The following is a 21,627-nucleotide window of genomic DNA, read 5'->3' on the forward strand; positions in this document are numbered from 1 at the left end:
CTTAAACTGCCGTACTGAATGCAGTCCAACAGCGATGTTGACCGCCTCAAAATGGCGGCGCCATTGACGTGCCTGGCTGGACCCAACGCATCCAGCCAATCCGTTTTAGGAGGCGGGTCACTCAGCCAATCCAGTTTTAGGAGGCGGATAAATCATCCAATCCCGTTTTAGGAGGCAGGTCGTTGCCGGAAAACGGGTGGGCAAAAAAGGAGCGAACAGTGATGATGACGTAGTACGGCTGCTGCTTACATGTGATCGGTGACAGAAAAAAGCGATACAGAGAAAGAAGGTGCCATCGTTCATCAGCCTTTGACAGAGCCGGAGGTCCTCGGTAAGCTTATAAAAATGAGCTACCGTGTAAAAATGTGATGTTTTTTCAGTAGCGAGGTTCTTTTCATGAGAGACTTTTAATATGACTCGTTGAGGTCCGAGTCCTGTTTGTGTCTTGAGCTGAGCTGAGCTGAGGGTCAGTGCGGACAGTAATCAGCCATAAACAGAGTATTTATACTGTAGGCGAGAGATGGAGCTTCACATTTAACCTGACCAGCTCTGCTCCCCCGAACGAGGCTGTCGGCTTCCTGTTCGCCAGCTTCTAGTTTGAATTTTCCCGTTCCACCTTAAATTGTGCAGCAGTTGCATTCTGGCGTTGTAATACTCAGGCGTTATAACAACAACAACTGCTGCTCTAATTAAGGTGGAACGGGAAAATTCGAACAAGAGGCTGGCGATAAGAAGATGACTTCAGCCTCGTTCCTGAGTGCAGCTGTATTGCCTCATTCAGTAAAGCAGCTCTAGTGTATCGTTTTTGGCTCAAATGGTGCAGTTTCAGTGGATCAGACTGGCTGGTTTAGTGGACTGTAAAATGAGAAATATACACAGGCGGGATGGCTGGGCTCCGCGCCCGGATGGGTGCTGGGTCGAAGCCGCTTTCCCTCAGTCGAATCACGACTGGTGCAGCCGCCTGCCGGCCTGTACCATCGAGGCTAACATCCTAGCTAGCGTCCCTAGTACTGTCTGTTACTATACTGATAAATCATGAGCTGACGAGAGATAATGAAATCTAAACTTCGTTTGGAGGTCAAAAAAGATTAATAATAAATAATATGCTGTATTTTTATGTACAGTGACATGTCTGTAAATATAGTAAAGTTAAAATAATAAATAAAGTAATATATAATAAAAAATAAACATAAAATAATAAATAATATTGGTGAGATTTGATCACCATTTTTTTATCATACAGTGCTGTATAATGCTTCTATAGTAATCTGTAATATTTGCGCTGTTGCATCCTGTAATTTCCTACAGTACACAGCTACTATAGATAAACTTATAGGCCTTTTTTTCCTGAAGTAATTCTGACAGCATGAAAAGAGAATTAGGAACTAAATGTTATTGGTTGAAATGGTACTGAGAAAAAAGTGAATTACTTTACTCACTAATATTCTCGAAGTACAAATCCATCAAAGTTTTGTTTAGTACATGGGGCTGTACATAACAAGGAGAGAGAGTACAGTGTGTATGAGTTAGAAGAGCTATAATCTCTTACTTTCCAGAGTTTTTTAATTAAAAGACGTCTTAATCTCTGCTTACTCTTCTCATCAGAGTTCAGGTGTGAATATGTAGGACACTGCACATAATGTCTGTTTACTTCAGTAGGAGCTTTTTAAAGGGAGGCTGAAAGGAGACGCCTGTTTGAGTTGTAAAACCAGCCTCCTTTCCAGACTGTACACTTTGTAACCACCCATGTGAGCAAAGCTGAAGGTGGTGCCTGTCTGCCTCCCAAATAACCCGGCACTGAGCAAAGCTGGGGATCATTTGCTTGTGGTTTCAAGAGAGATGCGTTTCAGAAAGTACAGGATGTTGTATTGCAGGTTTTTATCTTGACCTTGTTCGCAGACATGAATGTGTTGTTTTGTGGGTGCGAACTGAAGATGTGTTTGCCCTACAGACGTGAAGATGAAACGAACATGATCAGCAGCACCAATGGCGCCTCTAAACGTGAGCGGAGGAGGGCGAGGGTGCCAGAAACTTTTCACCTTCTGTCCGCCGTCGTCGTCTGGCTGGTGACTGGGACCACCATATCCAGCCTGAACAAATGGATCTTCGCCGTCTACAACTTTAGATACCCGCTACTCCTGTCGGCCCTGCACATGCTGACAGCCATCGTGGTGGACTATGGGCTGATCAAGTACTGGTTCGTCCGCCGCAGAGGGCTTGATGAACACGGCCTGACGTCCAGCGCCAAGTGCAAGGTGTTTCTGCTGAGCCTGACCTTCTGTGCCAGCATAGCGTTCGGAAACGTGGGGCTCAATTATGTCCAGCTTTCCTTCGCCCAGATGATCTACACCACCACCCCCATCTTCACGCTGGCCATATCGTCACTGGTCCTCGGGAAGCAGCACCACATCCTCAAGTATACGGCCATGATGCCCATTTGCCTCGGGGCGTCGTTCAGCATTATGGGCGAGGTCCAGTTCGACCAGACTGGTTGCTTGTTCGTTTTTGCTGCCACCATGTTACGAGGCGTGAAAAGCATCCAACAAAGTGAGTACACAAATTCCATACTTTAAACAAGTAGGACAGCTCTAGCCATACATTCAGTGTTGCTTTCGTTTTGCCCGTAAAGCGATAGTTTGTCAAGAAATCAAAAGGATACAGTTTGACCCTTAACTCAAGTAGCGGTCAATTAGCCAAGGCATGTTTGGTACCTGAAGTTTGCTACATTAGTTTTGTACTGAAACAAGTAAAAGCTTATATCCCACCAATTAGCATAGTGCTAACTGCGCAGCTATATCATTACATGCCTCAAAGCATGTTGTCAACCAGTATCAAATATATTGGCTTAAGTGGTTGCTGACACTGCATGACACCCTGTTATCTATAAAAATGACTGCTTTTGTTCTGTAATATAACAATGCCATATTACAATCATGTGTAACTGTCATGATAGATGCCACAGTGTTTGATGTCGGCTTATATCACATGCAATTTTTTGTTAAGTGTACTCTAATTAGCCATGATGACATCAAACATTCTAGCATCTGCCATGACAAGTGTTCTATTACTATATAGTCTACTAAATTAGTCACAACTTATAACAGCAAATGACATCTGCCGATACATGTTTATGGGACACTTTTGTCAGTGTTATGTCGCAGGGTTAACCAGGGGCTTGTCACATAGCTAAAAACAGCAGTAGCTTGCATTACTGATGCCTGCATTTTCACCATATCTTTCTCCGTTTGTCTTATGAGATTCCCGAGTGGGGACTGAATTAAGAAATATCTGCATAATTCAGTGAGATAGATGAGATGTAAAGAGTTATTCAGAGAGGGTTGGTGTGAAATGTTTCAGATTTCTTTACAGTGGTGGTGATAGGAGCCAGGGGTCGCCATGACTACAACACAAATATAGCCATTTTATTTACCATCCAAAACCACCAGTGGACCTACACATGTCTTCTGAGTTTTATATGGAACGTTAATGATGGGACAATAGTCAAAACTAAAGAGTTTGTTTTTGTTGCCGAACTATCGTTTTAATGGTACAGTATGGAACAAGCTTACACTGTAAAGTCTGACTGTATCTTCTCGCTGGAAAATGCTCGCCATGGAATGGCGTGTCCTGGAATGGAAATATTTCCCGTAACTGACAGCCTCTGACATCAGACTCCACTTCTGGTCTTATGAAAGCGCTTTGCTGTGGTTGTTATGGCCCACACAACTGTTTGTGTTGCTAGGGATCTTTTCTGTGAGGCAGGGCTGTCTGCTACAGCACTGTTGCCTGCTCTGGGCCCATACAGTGTACTTAAAAGAACCCTCTAATTCCTGATGCACGCAAAACTCACAGTAGGGGTAAACACTACTGTTCTTCTTCTGGAGTTTTGTATATGCTTGGAGAGGCAATATGACTATGTTATCATTACTGTAATTACGTTCCAGCACTTTTTCTGAGTATATGATGGGTATCATTAGTGCACCTTCAAAAATATGGTTCTTCAAGGGTTTTTTTTAGTAAAGGCAATGCTTCTGTCTGGTACCATGAGTGTTGTATATAGTTCTATATAGAACCTTTCTGAAAACAATATAACAATATTCTATTGTTATTCACTCTTAAAAAAGAGGTGCTTCTAGGGTTCTTAAAGGGTTCTTTAGTAAAGAAAATAGTTCTATATAGAAACATGAAAATGTGCATAATTGTACTATAGGCTGTTCTATACAGAACCTTTTTGAAAAGGGTTCTGTATAGCACCCAAAAGTTTGATACTGTAACAATAGAAGAACTCTTTTTGGTGCTATATAGAACTCTCTTCAGAAAGGCTCCATATAGAACCATCTACAGCATATTCTCCAATCAGTCTAAAGAACCCTTTAATGCTGCAAAGAACCCTTTAATGATGCAAAGGGTTCTTTGAGTGTTCATGTTTCTATATAAAACCATTTTCTTTACTAAAGACCTCTTGAAGCACCATCATTTTTAAGAGTGTGTAACAATAGAAGAACACGTTTGGTGCCATATAAAACCCTTTAAACATGCAAAGGTAAATGTAGATTTACAGTTGTGTGCAAAAGTTTAGGCACCTTATAGCTTGCAAATTCCATGTTTTGTAGATTTTCTGAATGAAAACAAGTGAACACACTTCTGCGCATTTGTACGCATAATTACTGTTTATTTGCCGAATTTAACACATGGGAAAAAATTTGACAAACGTACGAAATAAATAGAAATTGTGCACTAAAAATGTCACATTTAAGTTTCTTCCCTGTAGAGGGTGTGTTAACTTAGAAAATCAACTAAACATGTCATTTGACTAGGGGTGTTCAAACTTTTACCTACGACTGTGGACATAGTTATCAACTGCAGAACTACCATGATAAACAGCATGAGCACGATCCAGTTATGAAGCACCACAGGTGAACGGTGCAGAGCCTCGTCCTATAGCTTGCGTTTTCCTTGATGATAATATAATTACCATATAATTACCACCTGTGTATTTTGGTTTCCAACCAAACAAATGCACTAGATGTTAACAGAGCTACACACAGTCTGTGTAGAAAACAGACTTTTAGTGGAAATACTACCAGAGTCTGGACTGCAGTGGAGGAGAGGGTCAAATCAGCTGACTGGCAAAGTCCACAAACTGGTAACTTTCTTTTGGACAAGCTCTACCAAAGAGCAGAGCTCATGTACCTGAGTTTCTTTCCAGTGTTCTTTCCCAGATTGAAAATTCATGCTAAAATTAGGGATGCACAATAATGTAGTCAGATTCGCAGTTATTACATAATTGCCTGATCGCAGTTATTTGAGCTGATCATGATCATTTAATTGTAAGTATTTTCCACATATTTCAGTCATATTATGTAATATACCACACGCAAAAAGTAAGGCAAATAAATGTAAATAAAGAAAGCTGTGAATGCGTTTGTTGAGACATAATGGTGCATATGAAAAAATAATTGTTTAGGAGGCAGTGTAAGTAATTTTTGTTTATTTGTTAGCTGTGTAGCTAATTCTAATATTTTTAGCATGTATGCTAGCAGAATGAGGGTTTTTTTGCATATATTTTCACTTTTAAGAAAAATGTAGCTTAGCTCAACTCTAATTTGGCTATTTTAGACTTGTACTTCAGTAGCTGTTTAACAAAAAAATGACAAATCATTATTCATAATTATTTATATAATACTTAATCGTCAGCTAAAATTTCATGATCATGACAGCTCTGTTGGTATCAGCAGATAATTGCTTAAAAATTCAGACATGACCAATATTTCAAACCGATATTTGATGATGTATTTATTGAACCCCAGAATAGCAGAATATTTGGGTGGTGCTGAGTTACTGCACTAAAATATCTGCATTTTATTGATTTTACTGCAACCCTATGGAGATAAATGTTTACAATATGTATGGATATATATATATATATATATATAATATATATATATATATATATATAAAATGTGTGTGTGTGTGTATATATATATATATATATATATATATATATATTGGCATTAGCAGATTTGTACACAAAATATACTGGATATTTGCATGGACCCCAGACTTCCCATAGTGTTTGAATAGTGTGGAGCAATAAAAAAAAATCACATGGCATTTGAAAGAGGACGAAAGAGTCATAATTTGCATAATATTAGCACTTTCATGCTAAATCGTAATCTTCAATAACAACTATTAATGCAAGGGTAATAGATATTGTTGTAAAAATGTTAAAAGCTTAGTAAACACATTTTCTTCTCTTTTTCACAAATTGCCATCAGCTGAGCTTTATTATGTTAAGTGATGTCCTCACTAGAGCAATTACAGAGAGGAATGCTTTAGCTGAAGTGGATAAGCAGCTGCTGTGGAGCAGTTCAACTTTTAATGACCACATCGGTCTTCCAAAGGGAACTGGGTTTGTACAGCTTGAATATCTGATCACATGGTGGCTAATTCTCCAGTTTTCCACGTAATACAGCGAGCTTCATTCGTGCAGAAAGTTGTATTGTATTGTGTTGGTCTTCCACAAGTTACATAACAGAGAAAAGCTCTGAAACAAAGAGTTTAAGGAGAGTATTAAAAATATTCAGGGTTTTCATTCTGCTGTGACCCAATTAACACTAAACTTTAAGGATTAGAGTTGGGTTTTAGGCCACATTAATCGTTTCTAGTGGGCCAGGGAAATAGAATATTTTCTCTAACAGCAGCAATTAAAAACCACGGTTATGTTTTGGTCCATAATTGAAGGAGAATTCCAGTTTTTGATCTGACATGATGTCTAAAACACAAATATAGCCATTTTATTTACTATCCAAAACCACCAGTGAACCTACACATGTCTTCTGAGCTTCATATTGAATGTTGATGATGGTAAAATAGTGAAATAGAAAACTTTTTTTTGGGGACTATTTTGCCTTATAACTCCACTTCCGCCTTGAATGTCTTTTTAAAAATATTTTTTAAGCCAAAAATGCCTCAAAACTATCACAGGTAACAGGCAGTGCATTCATAACCATTTCATGTAATACCTTTCTGTGAGGGAGCTTTAGGAGGTGGACATCTGGTTCCTATCACCACCACTGTGAACAATTCTGACTGAGTAAGTTTCTCTAGAACAGAGCATTTCACACCAAAGCACTCTGAATGACTTTGTTTACATCTTTATAATTAAGTTGTGGAAATTTGAAAAACTTGTGCAATTCCCCATTTTACTGGCTGTCATAACTAACATCATTTGTTTCCTGGTATGGTGTGAAAAGGCTTAAGCTGACAGGCTTTTTTGCTTTGAACAAGGAGGCTAGTGAGATTAAATTGGAAGTTTCTTCTCCCTGAAGGTCCAGTTAAATTACCTGAACCTCTCCACAGCTGAAGAACTGTCCAAAAATACTCATCTAGGTCAACCTGTTGGTGTAATGTTTCAGTGGGTCTATTTAGAGTCGGACCCCCCGGTGCTCTGGAGGTCAGGGGCGTTTACTCTGTGTGGTTTCTACCAGTTCAGCACGTGTTGGTAAAAAAACTCAAATAATCTCTGTTTGCTTGTAGAGGATAAAACTGTGTCAGATATCCTGCTCCAGTTTTTTGGCCCCAGATTGGAGTCCTTTAATCCAGTCTGATGATTATATTTATAATACAGTTGCACAGCTGCATGCCAAATAGATTAGAGTACATTAAAACACATCCATCTTAGACTTCCAATTATTTTAGAATGATGCAGTAAAATATTATTTTTATCGTGTGATTAGTGTGACATACTGATTTGATGTTTATGACTCCAACTCTATTGGAATCTATTACAAACAAATTAATTCAAATTTACACTCTCAATGAATTAGTTTAATGATGAGTTGGTATTTTGAATGGTAAACGAGGTATCTGCTAGTTATTATAAAGCCGTGATTAGCAGGGATCTCTGTTCTGTGCATTAATGAAAGAGAGGAAACTCACACCAGCAGGATCTCACTTACACACATACGTTTGCTATTACAGATTGCATGTACATGAAGTAAAAGGTTTCCTTTAACTAGGTCTAGGCTGAATGTCTCTGCAGACAGCAAACAGGCTGACAGGCTCCTCAGGACTGTTCAGTTAGGCTTTACTGAAAAATTCACTGTAAAATTGCAACATGTAAAAATATGCCACGGATAACTTTATTAATCGTTCAAATGGTGCCTGAGGTGCCTGAATGTAACTGCTGCACCATTTAAGGTGGAACGGGAAAACTGAATTCAGCTTTGCGGCTTTTTAGTGTTTGTCAGTTTCTCGTTGCAGATTAAACATATCAGGAAACCAGCTGGAGTGATTATAAATGCAAACAAGTCCATTCTTCTCCAAATGATCAATGTTTGTCTTAAATCTTTCTCTTTGCTGTTTCGTTAGCTAGTAACTAGGCAAGTTTTCTGCGATGCTATAGTGACCAGCAGTCTGCACGCAAACCTTCAGGCTTAAAGGGTGAATTAGCAGTTTTACATTAACTCAACCATTTATTGTTAAAACTGTGTTGAACGATCAGCAGAGCTTTATTTTACTGCAAAGCAGGATTATTTTATTTTTACCTAGAAATCTAATTCTGTGGGGCTGCGTCAGGGCAGTAAAAGAGCCACATGTGGCTCCGGAGCCACTTGTTGCCGACCCCTGGACTAGAGATGAGCATTTCAGTCATGACTTTATTTAAATAATATTAAGTCTGTGTTTCTATTAAAAATAAATTAAAAGCATACTCCAGGTTGAGTCGAGAGTGAAGACGGTTGAGGATGAACCTCACAGATGGACATAGCTGGCACGCACAAAGAGGTTCTTGCTAGCTGCGCTAGCTTACATGTCGTCAGACTTAAAAATTAGAAACAGTTAACGTTAGAAGAGCTAATTTGCATATAATCAAACATCCCGATTTGCTGTTCTGACTATTCTGACTCATCCCTTTCTAATAACGTTTTAATGGGAAATGTTGTTTATTATTATTAGTATTACTTTTATTGATGAACATTGATTCATTGCATTTACAAGTTAAGCCATTCTGTTTTTTGATATCCAAGTTAATTCATGTTGATTTATTACATTCATAACATTTAATTTATAATTTTATATTTATTTTGGTGCAAAAATGTTTAACATGATGATTTTTACCCTTTGCCCTTGTCTATTTCTGACCCTGTCTCTGTGTATTTGGTTCGCAGGTATCTTGCTCCAGGAGGAGAAGATCCACTCAGTTTTCCTGCTCTACCTGATGGCCATCCCCAGCTTCTGCATCCTGGCCGTGGCCGCCCTGGTGCTGGAGAACTGGGCCGGCCTGCAGTCTCCTGTGCACTACGACCGTCACCTCTGGGGCTTCATCCTGCTCAGCTGCTTGGGCTCAGTGCTCTACAACCTGGCCAGCTGCTGCGTCATCAGCCTTACCTCTGCCGTTACCCTGCACATCCTGGGCAACCTCAACGTGGTGGGCAATCTGCTGCTGTCCCAGCTACTGTTCGAGAGCCAGCTGTCAGCCCTGAGCTGCGCTGGAGCCGCTCTGACCCTTTCTGGCATGATCATCTACCAAAACTCTGAGTTCATTGCTGGGCTTCTGGACGCCCGTTGGGCCAGAGCTGCAGTGGCCAGCCGGGAGAGGAAAACCAGCACTAGAGAGGCAGAACCGGATTCAGGATCAACTTCCAAAACATCTTCAGATATGGAACCACCTCTGAATCAGTCTTTAGAGCTGTCTTCAGAAGAGTGCCACTCTGAAGAACCATGGGCAGAACTGTACAATGACCTAGAACCGTACCTTGATCTTGAGCCATCTCCAGAAACCTCTCCAATACTCTCCCCTGACCTAGAACCATCTCCAGAAGCATCTCCTTCACTGTATCAAGATCTAGAGCCATCTCCTCCAATACTCTCCTCTGACCTAGAACTGTCTCCAGAAGCATCTCCAAAATTGTATCACGACCTAGAGCCGTCTTCAGAAATATCTCAAAAATTGTGTGACAATCTAGTGCCATGTCCAGAAACATCTCCAACACTGCACAATGACCTAAAACCGTCCCCAGAACTGTATCATAATCTAGAAACATCTCCAGAACTGCACCAAGACCAAGAAACATGTGCAGGAACATCTCCAAAACTGCACAATGTCTTAGAACTCTCTCTAGAAACATCTCCAGAATTGTATCATAAACCAGAATCCTCTCCAGAAGTGCATCAAGACCTCAAACCATGTCTAGAAACATCTGCAGAAGTGCACCAAGACCTAAAACCATGTACAGAAACACCAACAGGACTGTACAGTGACCTAGAGTTATTGCCAGAAACATCTCCAGAAGTGTATCATGAATCAGAAACATCTTCAGAAGTGTATCATGAATCAGAAACATCTTCAGAAGTTCACCAAGGCCTAGAATCATGTCCAGAAACATCTTCAGAACTGCATGATGATCTACAACCCTGTCACAGAACATCTCCAGAAGTGCACCAAGACCTAGAACCATGTTCAGAAACCGTACCATCTTCAGAACTGTACCATGACCTTCCAGAAGCATCTCCAGGACTGTTCAATGACCTAGGACCAGCTCCAAAACCATCTCCAGAACTGCATGAAGACCTGGAACCATGCCCAGAAACATCTCCAGAACTGCTCCAAGACTTAGAACTATGTCCAGAAACATCTTCAGAACTGCTTGATGACCGTCCAGAAACATCTCCAGAACTGCACCATGAACTACAACCCTGTCACAAAACAGTTCCAGAAGTGCACCAAGACCTAGAACCATGTTCATAAACATCTTCAGAACTGTACCATGACCTTCCAGAAGCATCTCCAGGACTGTACGATGACCTAGGACCATCTCCAAAACCATCTCCAGAACTGCATGAAGACCTAGAACTATGTCCAGAAACATCTTCAGAACTGCTAGATAACCATCCAGAAACATCTCCAGCATGGTACAGTGACCTAGGACTATGTCCAGGGCCATCTCAAGAAACATGCGATGACCTCATAATGGAAACATTTCCAGAACCTCCAGAGCTTTCTCCAGAACCAGCCCTCCAAGCTGACATGTGGACAGAGAAGCAAGCACATAAGAAAATGGACTGAAGTGTGAAAGAGTGTGGACTGGTGACTCGGGGAGCTGTGGTCAGTACTAATGTGGAATTGGCACCACATGATCTGAAGGTTCGAATGGGTCTGACGGACTTTCACTCAAGTCACTCATGGTACCTCCTCACTGTGCCAACGTGTGTAATTTCAGTCATGGCCAAGCGCACAAGAACTGTGTCTGACTTTAACATATGCCTTCTGAAAGCAGCGGTTTCCTCCGTTTTCGTCCTTTTCTTTGCTTGTTTGTTCTTAAATGACCTCCATTTCTCTGGCTTACAGGCCGATACGCACTCACACACACTGCACACGACGCAGTGGGACTGTGTGAAGTTTCTCTGCACCATCTAGATGACTGTCATCTCCACTGTGAATTAACCAGCAGCCAAAGCGGCTGCGCACTTATGGATATATAAACTGTTGGCAGACTGTCCAAGCACTTTTTGGAACACTTCTCTTCACTCTCCACCCACAGAGAAGGCAGGAGTAGTGTTTAAAAAACAGGATATATTTAAGCTACTGATCTTCTTCTTGTCCCCAGTCTGGGTGGGGCTTTTTACAGGCAGCTTTTCTGTGTGGATTTCAGATGTGCTGCATTTGTTGCCTTTTGTTGTTGTTGTTGTTGTTGTTGTTGTTTGTTTTGTTTTGGTTTTTTTTGTCTAGTTTACGTTTACATAAATTATTTCAGAAGCCCATTTCCACCAGGCATAGGAAGAAAAAATATATTATTGACTTAATATCTTATAATAATGATTCCTTGTCTTAAAATATTGACAAAGTATCTCGTATCTCTTATTTTCTCTGGATATTGACTCAAAATAATATCTCAAAATATTGACTTAGTTTCTTAAAACAATGACTTAGAATCTCGAAATAATGACTTAGTATCTCCTAATAATGACTTATTTTCTCAGGATATTGACTTGGTATCTCAAAATATTGACTCACTGTTTCAAAATAATGACTTATTTACTTATCTTAAAATGACAGCTTGCTTTCTTGAAATATTGACTCAAAATATTGACTTTTTATTGTGACTTTTCTCATTTAGCATCTTGAAATAATAAACTTAATTTCTCAGAATATGGATTTACTAGATAAAAATAAAGGTTATTTTCTCAAAATAGATTTATTTCCTCAAAATGTTGACTTACTGTCTCAAAGTAAGGTGTCTATATAGCACCCAAAAGGATTCTGCTATTGTTATGATGTCATCTTTTAATAATTGAAGAACCTATTTGGGTGCTATATAGAACCCTTTTTTTAAAGAGGCTCTGTGTAGAACCATCTATAGCACATTCTCCATCAACCTGAATAATCATTTCATGAAGGAAAGAACCCTTTAATCATGCAAGGGGTTCTTTGAGTGTTCATAGTTCTTTTATAGAATCATTTTCTTGACTAAAGAACCCTTGAAGAACCATCTTTGTGAGAGTATATCTCATAGTGATGACTTTTATCCCAAAACAAGTACTTACTTTCTTGAAATGTAATATTTATGTTAATAAATTTAATACTTGTTTTGACATAGTATCTCAAGATACTGAGAAAATAAGTCACTATTTTGAGGTACTAAATCAACATTTTAAGGAAAGAAGACATTATTTCGAGATGCTAAGTCAATATTTTGACATGCTGCTGCAGAGAAGGAGGAAAAAAACATTTGTTTTTTTGTTTGTTTTTCTCTCCTCTAGCTGGCAGGAATGGGCCTTCATAAATTACAGACTGGCGCGAGTGCTGGATCTGTATTTTTGGTTTAGTTTACTGTAGGGACACACTGGGCAAAGCGACAGACCGTGTTTCTGTCTCTGTCCTCCAATATTGACGTTTACGCCCAGATAGGAATGGAAATAGACAAAGCGGTTGCTGTGAAAATAAACAGTATTTCCATTTGGATCTTCTCTGGAATTCGCCACAAAATAAACAAGAGGTTTAAAAAGACACAAGCTGATTAATCTATTACCTTACCAGCCTGTACTAATATAGCTACAGTGATATTGCACTCACATTGTGCGTTTATAAATTGTAGTTAGCGTTATATTTATAGATTACTCGTGTGTCCCTGTGGAGTTCAGGCATTAACGGGCATTTTAACAATGTCCTTAACTGACTGCTAAAAAAAGATGGCTGGTTCGTCTTATATAATCCCCCTTTGTGGGTCTTTATTATTAGATTTCTCTCTCTGAGGAGACTCAGACAACTTCAGCACAACGTCATCTCAGTGGAAATGAAGAGGTTTCTGCGGGTGTTTGTCTTCTTCACTGGATTTTGTTGTTTAATGTCTTGATTTTGTTGTGTTACTTGACCTTTGCTGGACAGTATTATTATTAGCCCCACTTTGTGCTGTCAGGGATTTTATGTTCCTTTAAAGGACAGACGCTCTAATAGAGGTCATAGGCCTTTGGCTGTAACACTGTGGTTACGTCGCCATCTGCTGGATCGAAAGTAAAGTACACTCTTAAACCTGGTTCTTCGAGGGTTCTTTATTAAAGAAAATGGTTCTATATAGAACCATGAACACTCAAAGAACCCTCTGCATGGTTAAAGGGTTCTTTGCATCATGAAAGGGTTCTTTGGATTGATGAATGTGCTGTAGATGGTTCTATATGGAACCTTTTTGAAAATGGTTCTATATAGCACGCAAAAAGGGTTCTTCTATTGCTACGATGTCAAGCTTGTAATAATAGAAGAACCCTTTTGGGTGCTTTAAAGAACGCTTTTCGAAAAAGGTTCTGTATAGAACTGTCGACAGCACATAAATGCACAATGTCCATCTGAAGAACACTTTCAGAACTATCAGAAATAAACAATGTACACTCTTTTAAAAGGGTTCTTTAGTAAAATAAATGTTTCTATATAGAACCATGAACACAAAGAACCCTCTGCATGATTAAGCGGTTCTTTGCATTGTGAAAAAATTTCTTCAGATTGATGGAAAATGTGCATTAATGTGCTGTCGACCGTTTTATATTTATATGTCAAGCTAACAGCAACAGAGGAACCCTTTTGGTTATATGTAGAACTGTCTAAAGCACATTCATGCACAATTTCCATCAATCTGAAGAACACTTTCATAATGCAAAGGTCCATTTTCTTTAGTAAAGAACGCTTGAAGAACCAGCTTTTTAAGAGTGTTTGTCTCATTTATTTCTGATTGTTGGTTTATTTGATGTGTAATGGGTGGACATTTCAACGATCCTGTTTCAGCCCTCTGTTTGTGAACAGGGTGGACAAAAACATTGTAATAGTTCTCATGTTTAGGAGTGCTTTTCATCTTCATCATGCTTGCCTGAGCAAACGCGGAAATCCTGATGGGTGCGGTTTATATAGGCTAATATTTGCATGACTAAAGTGTGGATGAATATGTTTAGGTATTTCTTTTGGTATTAGAGCACACCCTGCAATGTATTCGAGCGTGTGCCTACCTGAGGATGTGTTGCTATAACTAAGCTGTAGCCTTTTTAGCTTTATTCGCTAGTGGGCACCCATTTGTCTGTCAAAAGCCAACATATCACCCCCACACTCTGCAAAGAGCTCCAAAAAAGTCATATTGTGTAAGCTATACTGAATACAGTTTATTGTCCTGTAGTGCTGACCCCTCCCGGTCTGTGAATAATACCTGCAGAATGGTGCAGTTGTGTTTCACCAGCTTGTGTAAAAGTTATTTTGTTAGGGAAATAAGCGTAAAGAAGGTGGTGCCTGGCAACCGTCAACTGATGTTAAGTTGCAACGAACTCATACAGGGTTCATTTTTAGTCAGACCTGCTGAGCTAAAGTGGACTGTTGTCGGTTTAGAGTTAAATACCTCAGTCATTATAATGACCTTTAAAATAAACAGTGGTTTATCGAGTAAGACAGGATGTTCTAAGTGCTGGTGACCAGTGAGTATCTCCCATAAATCACCTTCTACAAAGCAAACAAACACCAACAAACCTAAACACTGGGTGTGCCATTTCTAGAATGTTACCTTATTCGTGTTGGTTCATTTGCCTTAAAGGGCCCATGTCATGGAAAACGTTCCCTTTGGTGTTGTTTGATGTAGTAAGTAAACATTGTTAAAGTTTCAAAACATACTGTTTACTCCTCAGTCAGGATATGGAAACTAAGCCCGTTTTGAATTTACTTTTTTGTGATGTCACACAAACCATCCCGTTTACACAAATGTAACAGCAGTTGAGTCCCACCCACTCACACTGAAGTTATAAGGAGCCCAAATGAGGCGCAATACAGGGCAGACAAGCTCATTTACATATATCAGTCTTAAAGGCACAGTAACAAAAACAGCCTGCTTTATTCTGAGAGATAAAGAGAGGTTGAAAATGGTCATTTGAAAGTGAATTATGACTGTTTTTGGTACATAAAATCACACATACGTCTTACGTGGACCTCAGGGGGTAAAAAATAAAATAAAATAAAAAGTGTGATATGGGCCCTTTAAGTGACACTTTATTTTGATGGTTCCTCATAGATTATCTGCAAATGTTCAAATTGTTAACAAGGTTTATTGTTATTATTATTATTATTATTATTATTGTTGTTGTTGTCACAATGTTCAGGCCGGGTTTTGGTTTGAGGTTACAGGGGAGTTCCACCAATTTCTTAAAATGTCCAACTAATTATTTCTAAAGATATAAACAGCATCATTCAGAGTGGTTCTCCGTTCTAGAGAAACTTACCAAGTCAGAATTGTTCACGGTGTTGGTGATAGGAACCAGACGCCCACCTCTAAAATCTCCCTCACAGAAAGTTATTACATGAAATGGCTATGAATATACTGCCTGATGTCTGAGACATTGTTTTACGATAGTTTAGAGAAGGTTTTGGCTACAAACTTATATTTTATTTATCCATTCTTGGTGAAAAACATTTTTTCAGATCTGTATCACCATCATCATCATTCCATATAAAACTGAAGACACGTGTAGGTTCACTGTTCACGTGTGGTTTTGAATGGTAACCATATGTCTATATTTGTGTTGTATTTATGACAACACCTTATTCCTATCACCACCACTGTAAAGACATCTGAACCATTTCGCACCAAACCACTCTGAAACACTCTGTTTACATCACAAACACTAAATTATGCAGAAATTTTTAAACTTTGTGGAATTTCCCTTTAAGATTAGAGTAAGTGTTTTGTTTAGCGTTTAAGGAAAAGTTGAATTTAGTGCATATTTATTATTCATTATTTAGTAGATATTTAATTGAATGTATATTAAAAACAAGGTGAGCATCTGCAGAAGATCATCAAACTAAAGTCATACCATCAGTTTATTACTGTTAGTATTAGTTTACATTAAAAACCAACTACAAGTGCTGGTGTTTGTTTGGAGCTGTTATTCCGAGGCAGAGCTGGTGTGTGTGTGTGTGTGTGTGTGTTTGGGGGGGGGTGTAATGCAGTGTGGGCATAGCAAGGGTGAAGGGGGTTTAATTGAAGACTTTTCTCCCATGGGTTAGAGCACAAAATTGCACTGAATGACTTTGGATACGCTGCCTTCTGTGTGATTAATGGCTTCTATGTGTACAGTTACCCATGTCAGTAAGATGTTGGATGTAAATAATTATTTTGTAATATTTATGTATTTTACAATCATAAAGAGGCTGGCTCAATATACTGGTTTGAGAATGTCACTTGTCTCCTGTCTTCTCTTCTTCACACATACTGTACCAGAGAGTTTACAGTTCAGCAAAATGTGTCCTGAATTTATTTCATGACCTCAAGAAGACTCACCTATCCAGGCTCCACCCACAAATGTGTTCTTTAATAGCAAGTTTTACAGAACACCTATAAAAATCCTGTAGAAAAGACTCAGTTTATATCACAATACCTACATTTAGAGCCAGTTATTCATTCAACCTACTGAGAAACTGTAGAACAGACTCAGTTTATATCAATACCTACATTTAGAGCCAGTTATTTATTCAACCTGGTAATTTTTCACCAGCATTCTGTAAAGCTTCTCCAACACGAGAACAGTAACTAGGAAATGCATCTGTAAGTGGAGCATTTTGACTGTGTTGTCCATCATGTGAAGATGTTTGATTCCATGTTTGACCAGAGAAATTATTTGTTTATTTTATAGCTGCTCAATACATTGTTTGTTCACAGTCCTGATATCACATAGGAAAATGATATGCAAATAATCCCTCTAACCAGTCACTGAATGTTGTTGTGTGCTTTGAGCATCCTCCCAGTGGTGGTGTCTGAATACATCAAGGTCAATCAATAAAACAAGGCCAACGAATCAATAAATGATTCAGTGATACAGGTCATCCTTAACCACATCCCATCATGGTTTGTCAATGTTTTGACATAATGCAGTTTGTAGCAATATATTATTAATAAGGTACTTTGCTAGGGATGGGAATCACTAGAGAATATTATGATGACACACATTGCAGTTTATGATTGAAATTATACCTCTACGTTTTATCTAAGGAGCTTTGTTCTTTATTCACGTAATTTAAATCTAAGCAAATGTCAATTTAAAAGCAGGCACAGCAACATTCAGGACATTTTTATCTACATTTTCATATTTGGATTCAGAGCAGCTTATATATTGCTGTCCTGTTAGTCTACTTGTGGGCTTAATACACATTACAAAGCACAAAGATTACTGTTGCGCTACATAAAAGTGGATTACTACAGGTGCGTAAAGCAAAAAATCAGAATGAAAAGAGAATTGTCCGCACACTGTTGGAAAGTCAGATAAGTCTAGTGCAAGTATTTATTTATTCTGTTAGATTGAGGAAAAAAAACAGACACAAACTGAGCAAACATTTCAGCTTCGTGCTATCATCAGAGCTCATGAAGCAACTCTCACAACCCACTCCTTTTGAAAGCCCAGAAAAATTGCCCTATAGAGTATAGAGTATATCCTCTTGCTGGTGTACCATCACTTTAAGAAGGCCCTGGCAGGACCTACACAGGTAGGGCAATTTGTCTAAGTCTTAAAATAAAAGGAAGCAGGTTGATAGAGTTGCTTCATGAGCACTGATGATAGCAGGAAGTTGAAACATTTGCTTGGTTTGTTTCTGTTTTTTTTTGTTTTTTGTACTCTATCTAATGCACGTGTCAGGCTCCAGTCCTCGCGGGCCAAAACACTGCAGACTTCAGCACACTGCCTCATTAAACCCACCTGATTCAGCTCATCAGATAATTGACAAGCCCTTAATGAACTGAGTTCAGAGTGTTAGATGAGGGTAAACGCTAATCTCTACAGCACTTTGGCCTGGAAGGTCCCCAGTTTTACATGCCTGATCTAATGTAATAAATATATACTTTTGCTAGACTTACCTGACTTTTCAGTAGTGTGCAGGCAATACTCGATCTACTTAATACACATTTAAAATACTAATAATTGAATAACAAAACATCACTACTATTTGGTCTCACCCAAACTATCACAATATTATATTATACCCTCTTTTCATTATTATTTTCTTCATATCAGCGGTTTTATTTTATTAAAAGTCTTTTAGATTAATGAAAGACTCACTTTACCAGGTTTAATGTCAAATAGCTCAGGGCACATAATCCTTTTGCCAAAGACTCCTTCAGCCTTTATCCATCATCGAGATTGAATTTGCCCTCCTTGCCTCCAATGCATGTTGTACTAACCACATTTGACCACAGGGTGGAGACAAAGGCCCCAAACTGTTCAAAGGAAACTAAAGGCAGCTGCTTTGTTGTCCGTGCTGTCTATTACTCTGTCCCAGTTGTTTACTTCTCTGCTGGAGCGCCCTCTAGTGTCTGACAAACCTAGAAGAGATTAGTGAGTGGCAGCTGTCCTCACTGCAAATTCTCTGTAGCAGGAAACTTTGAAATTAAAAATGATCAGCAAAGCATCAGGAAATTTATTAAGTTCTAATTGGTAACCCCACCATATGACATAAAGTTCATTATTATCACTTTTTGTGAAACACATAGACAATAAGCATCTTTATTTTCTGCTTTTCAGGTTGGCACATGTAAGAGTAACAGAGCACTTGCATCCTTACAAACTATCAGACCTAATAGAAAAAAATGTATCTCTTTCAGGCTGAACACAGTGAAGCGGTAAGTCAAAACAACCATTGACGCAGTTTATCACTACATGTAATTAAAATGGCATGAAAGGTAGTTTCAGCAGAGAACTTGTAGAGAGGAGAATTACCACTCTGTAGTGCCCTCGGGGTTTCTCAAAAGCTAGAGGGCGCTCCCGAGCGAGTCCAAAAAGAATGGGTTAAGATGGAGCATTTGAGCAAAATCATAGTTTATAAATGCTTAAACATGTTCAATGTAAAATAATGCAATCATTTCCTGAACACTGAGCAGCATAAAAACATTTAAACACTACTGTTATATTTTTGAGCACTTTTCAACTCGAGTTATAGGAGTTTAAAACAGTGCCTCATGTATGTCAATGACGTCTGTGAGCGCAAACAGCCAATGAGCTGCTCCGCTCGCCAACCAGTCAGTGCTCATTAGCTGTAATGCTGAGTCCTGCCGCCCAAAACTCGTTTGCTGTAGAAAAAAGGAAATATATGGGTTTTCTTTGTTTTCTAAAATTAAAGGAAAGTTCTGGGCAAGTGATTAGAAACTACTTTAACTTTTCATTTTTAGCCGTTTAGCTCCTTTCACCCCCATTCATTAAGGACTTGCTCGCGGTCGCCCTCTTGCGTTTTGCAGTCTTGTTTTTGATATAATGAGGAAAATAAGAAGTGGCCAGGCTCCAGATAAATTGGTTCTGCTTTAAGATAGTGAGTCAGTGGCCTAGTTGCATTTGTCACTCAATCAGCTTGTTTTTTTTTTATTTTGCCCCACGATTTTTGGAGATGTGGTGCCACCCCTGGGTGAATTAGCAGTTATACATTAATTCCAGTGTGTAAGTCCATTTACTGTTAAAACTGTGTTAGAATGATCACCAGAGCTTTATTTTACTGCAAAAGAGGATCATTTTATTTTTAAACGGAAACGGAAAAATTCAAACAAGCAGCTGACTTTTTTTGTGAAAAGGTAATCGTTAAAACAAAAAAAATTAAATTGATTGGTCATTATTTCCTTGCCGTTTTGTAAATCTTAGTTTAATAAAAATTAATATATTACTAAGCACAGGAAGAGAGGGAGAGAAAGAAGCTGAAGGAGACTGACAGGACTGAAGGAGCAGATCTGATGAAGGTTGGTGATCAAGAAGAAAGCAAGGAAGAGTCGTATAAGCTTTCAGTTACATTAATACTGAATTTAATTCAACTTAACTGAGAAAATATTTATCACTATGACCATGAAATTCTGTCATCTAGCTTATTAAACATGCCTACAGAGCAAAATCACACTCTTTCTTTGTCTCTACCCACGTACTGCTCATGAAAAATTCACATTTTGGCCTTGATGTATGAAGCAGTGACAGGAGGACACGTGTATCTCTTGTCTCCTGTCTCCAGGACAGAAGAGGATGTGGCTGTGTAAATAGCAGAGCTGCTTCCAGGCCATGTCTTTTCCTGCTTTGCCTTAATAAGGCTGTGTTTCTCTCTCTCTCCTTCAGTATTTACCCCTCCCTCGGCCACATGGTCGATTACATAATCATTATGTACATCTGCTGCAACTGAAACACACACACCACACTTTCAGACTTCTTTGCGTCATGCTATATACACTGCCATTCAGAAGTCTAGAGACTTTTTAAAGCGTTATTAATGCAAATAAGTAAACCTAACCAGATTACAACCAAATCAGGTCTATTTAGATAAAAAAAATTATTGTAAAAATATTAATGATGGTAATAGACAGGGTGCTGAGGGGACAGAAAATGACAGTTTGATAAATATTAAGCTGAGTGTTGAAGATAAATACACGCAAAGCAAAGCACAGAGCTGCTCCATAATGAATAAAACGTTACAAAATTATTTTTCTTACTTAGTCAAAATGTGTCCCCCAACTTTCGACGGGCAGTATACACAGGTACAGGTAGATGTATTCAGGTTTAGGTAAAAACAGTATAAAGTTCTGTGTGAAAGGAGAAGTCCACCACTTTTTCAAAAATTTCTGTAAATTTAGTAATTTAATTGTTGAGACACAAACAAAGTCATTCAGTTTAATGTGAAACAGTTTGTTATGGAGAAACTTGCCGATAGGAACCAAGGGTCACATGACTAGAACACAAATATAACCATTTTGTTAACTATCCAAAACCACTAGTGAACCTACGTGTGTCTCCTGAGTTTTTATATGTAATGTTGATGATGGTAAAATCTTAAAAAAGCATGTTTTCTTTGGGGACTATTTTGACCTTCATGTCATCCTCTGCCATGACCAAAATCTTCTCTAAACTACCATAAATCAATGTCTCAGACATCAGGCAGTGTATTCATAAGCATTTCATGTAATAACTTTCTGTGAGGGAGCTTTTAGAGGTGGATGTCTGGTTCCTATCACCACCACTGTGAACAATTCTGACTCAGTAAGTTATTTTAAAGATCTCACATCACTGGAACTGAATTTTCCTTCAGCCTTTTTTATTAAATTGAACTATTTGTATAGTATGTAAATACTTTGAATGTCTCATAAAGTGATATTC

General features: G+C 38.7%; 1 protein-coding gene across 2 annotated transcripts; it reads left to right on the top strand.

Moving 5' to 3' along the window:
- The first annotated feature begins 222 nt into the window (after window positions 1-222).
- slc35e4 (solute carrier family 35 member E4) lies at window positions 223-12,346 on the top strand. 2 transcript variants are annotated; one of them, XM_036595839.1, is made up of 3 exons: window positions 223-331; window positions 1,952-2,547; window positions 9,171-12,346. In XM_036595839.1, exons 2-3 carry the CDS (start codon window positions 1,971-1,973, stop codon window positions 10,748-10,750), a joined length of 2,157 nt encoding a protein of 718 aa, XP_036451732.1. In that variant the 5' UTR covers window positions 223-331; window positions 1,952-1,970; the 3' UTR covers window positions 10,751-12,346. The 2 variants fall into 2 exon arrangements, with proteins under 2 accessions (XP_036451732.1, XP_036451731.1); XM_036595838.1 differs by lacking the exon at window positions 223-331 and having other exon boundaries at window positions 1,837-2,547.
- The last annotated feature ends 9,281 nt before the right edge of the window (window positions 12,347-21,627 follow it).

The sequence above is a fragment of the Colossoma macropomum genome, unplaced genomic scaffold (assembly GCF_904425465.1).
Source record: "Colossoma macropomum unplaced genomic scaffold, Colossoma_macropomum, whole genome shotgun sequence".
In the NCBI taxonomy this organism is placed as follows: domain Eukaryota; kingdom Metazoa; phylum Chordata; class Actinopteri; order Characiformes; family Serrasalmidae; genus Colossoma; species Colossoma macropomum.

What these genes read in the sequence shown, in the direction of transcription:
- slc35e4 (XM_036595838.1), top strand. Translation starts at nt 1,902, where the DNA reads ATGAATGTGTTGTTTTGTGGGTGCGAACTGAAGATGTGTTTGCCCTAC. An exon ending in CGTGAAAAGCATCCAACAAA is followed by an intron (nt 2,548 to 9,170) that starts GTGAGTACACAA and finishes TTTGGTTCGCAG; the next exon opens with GTATCTTGCTCCAGGAGGAG.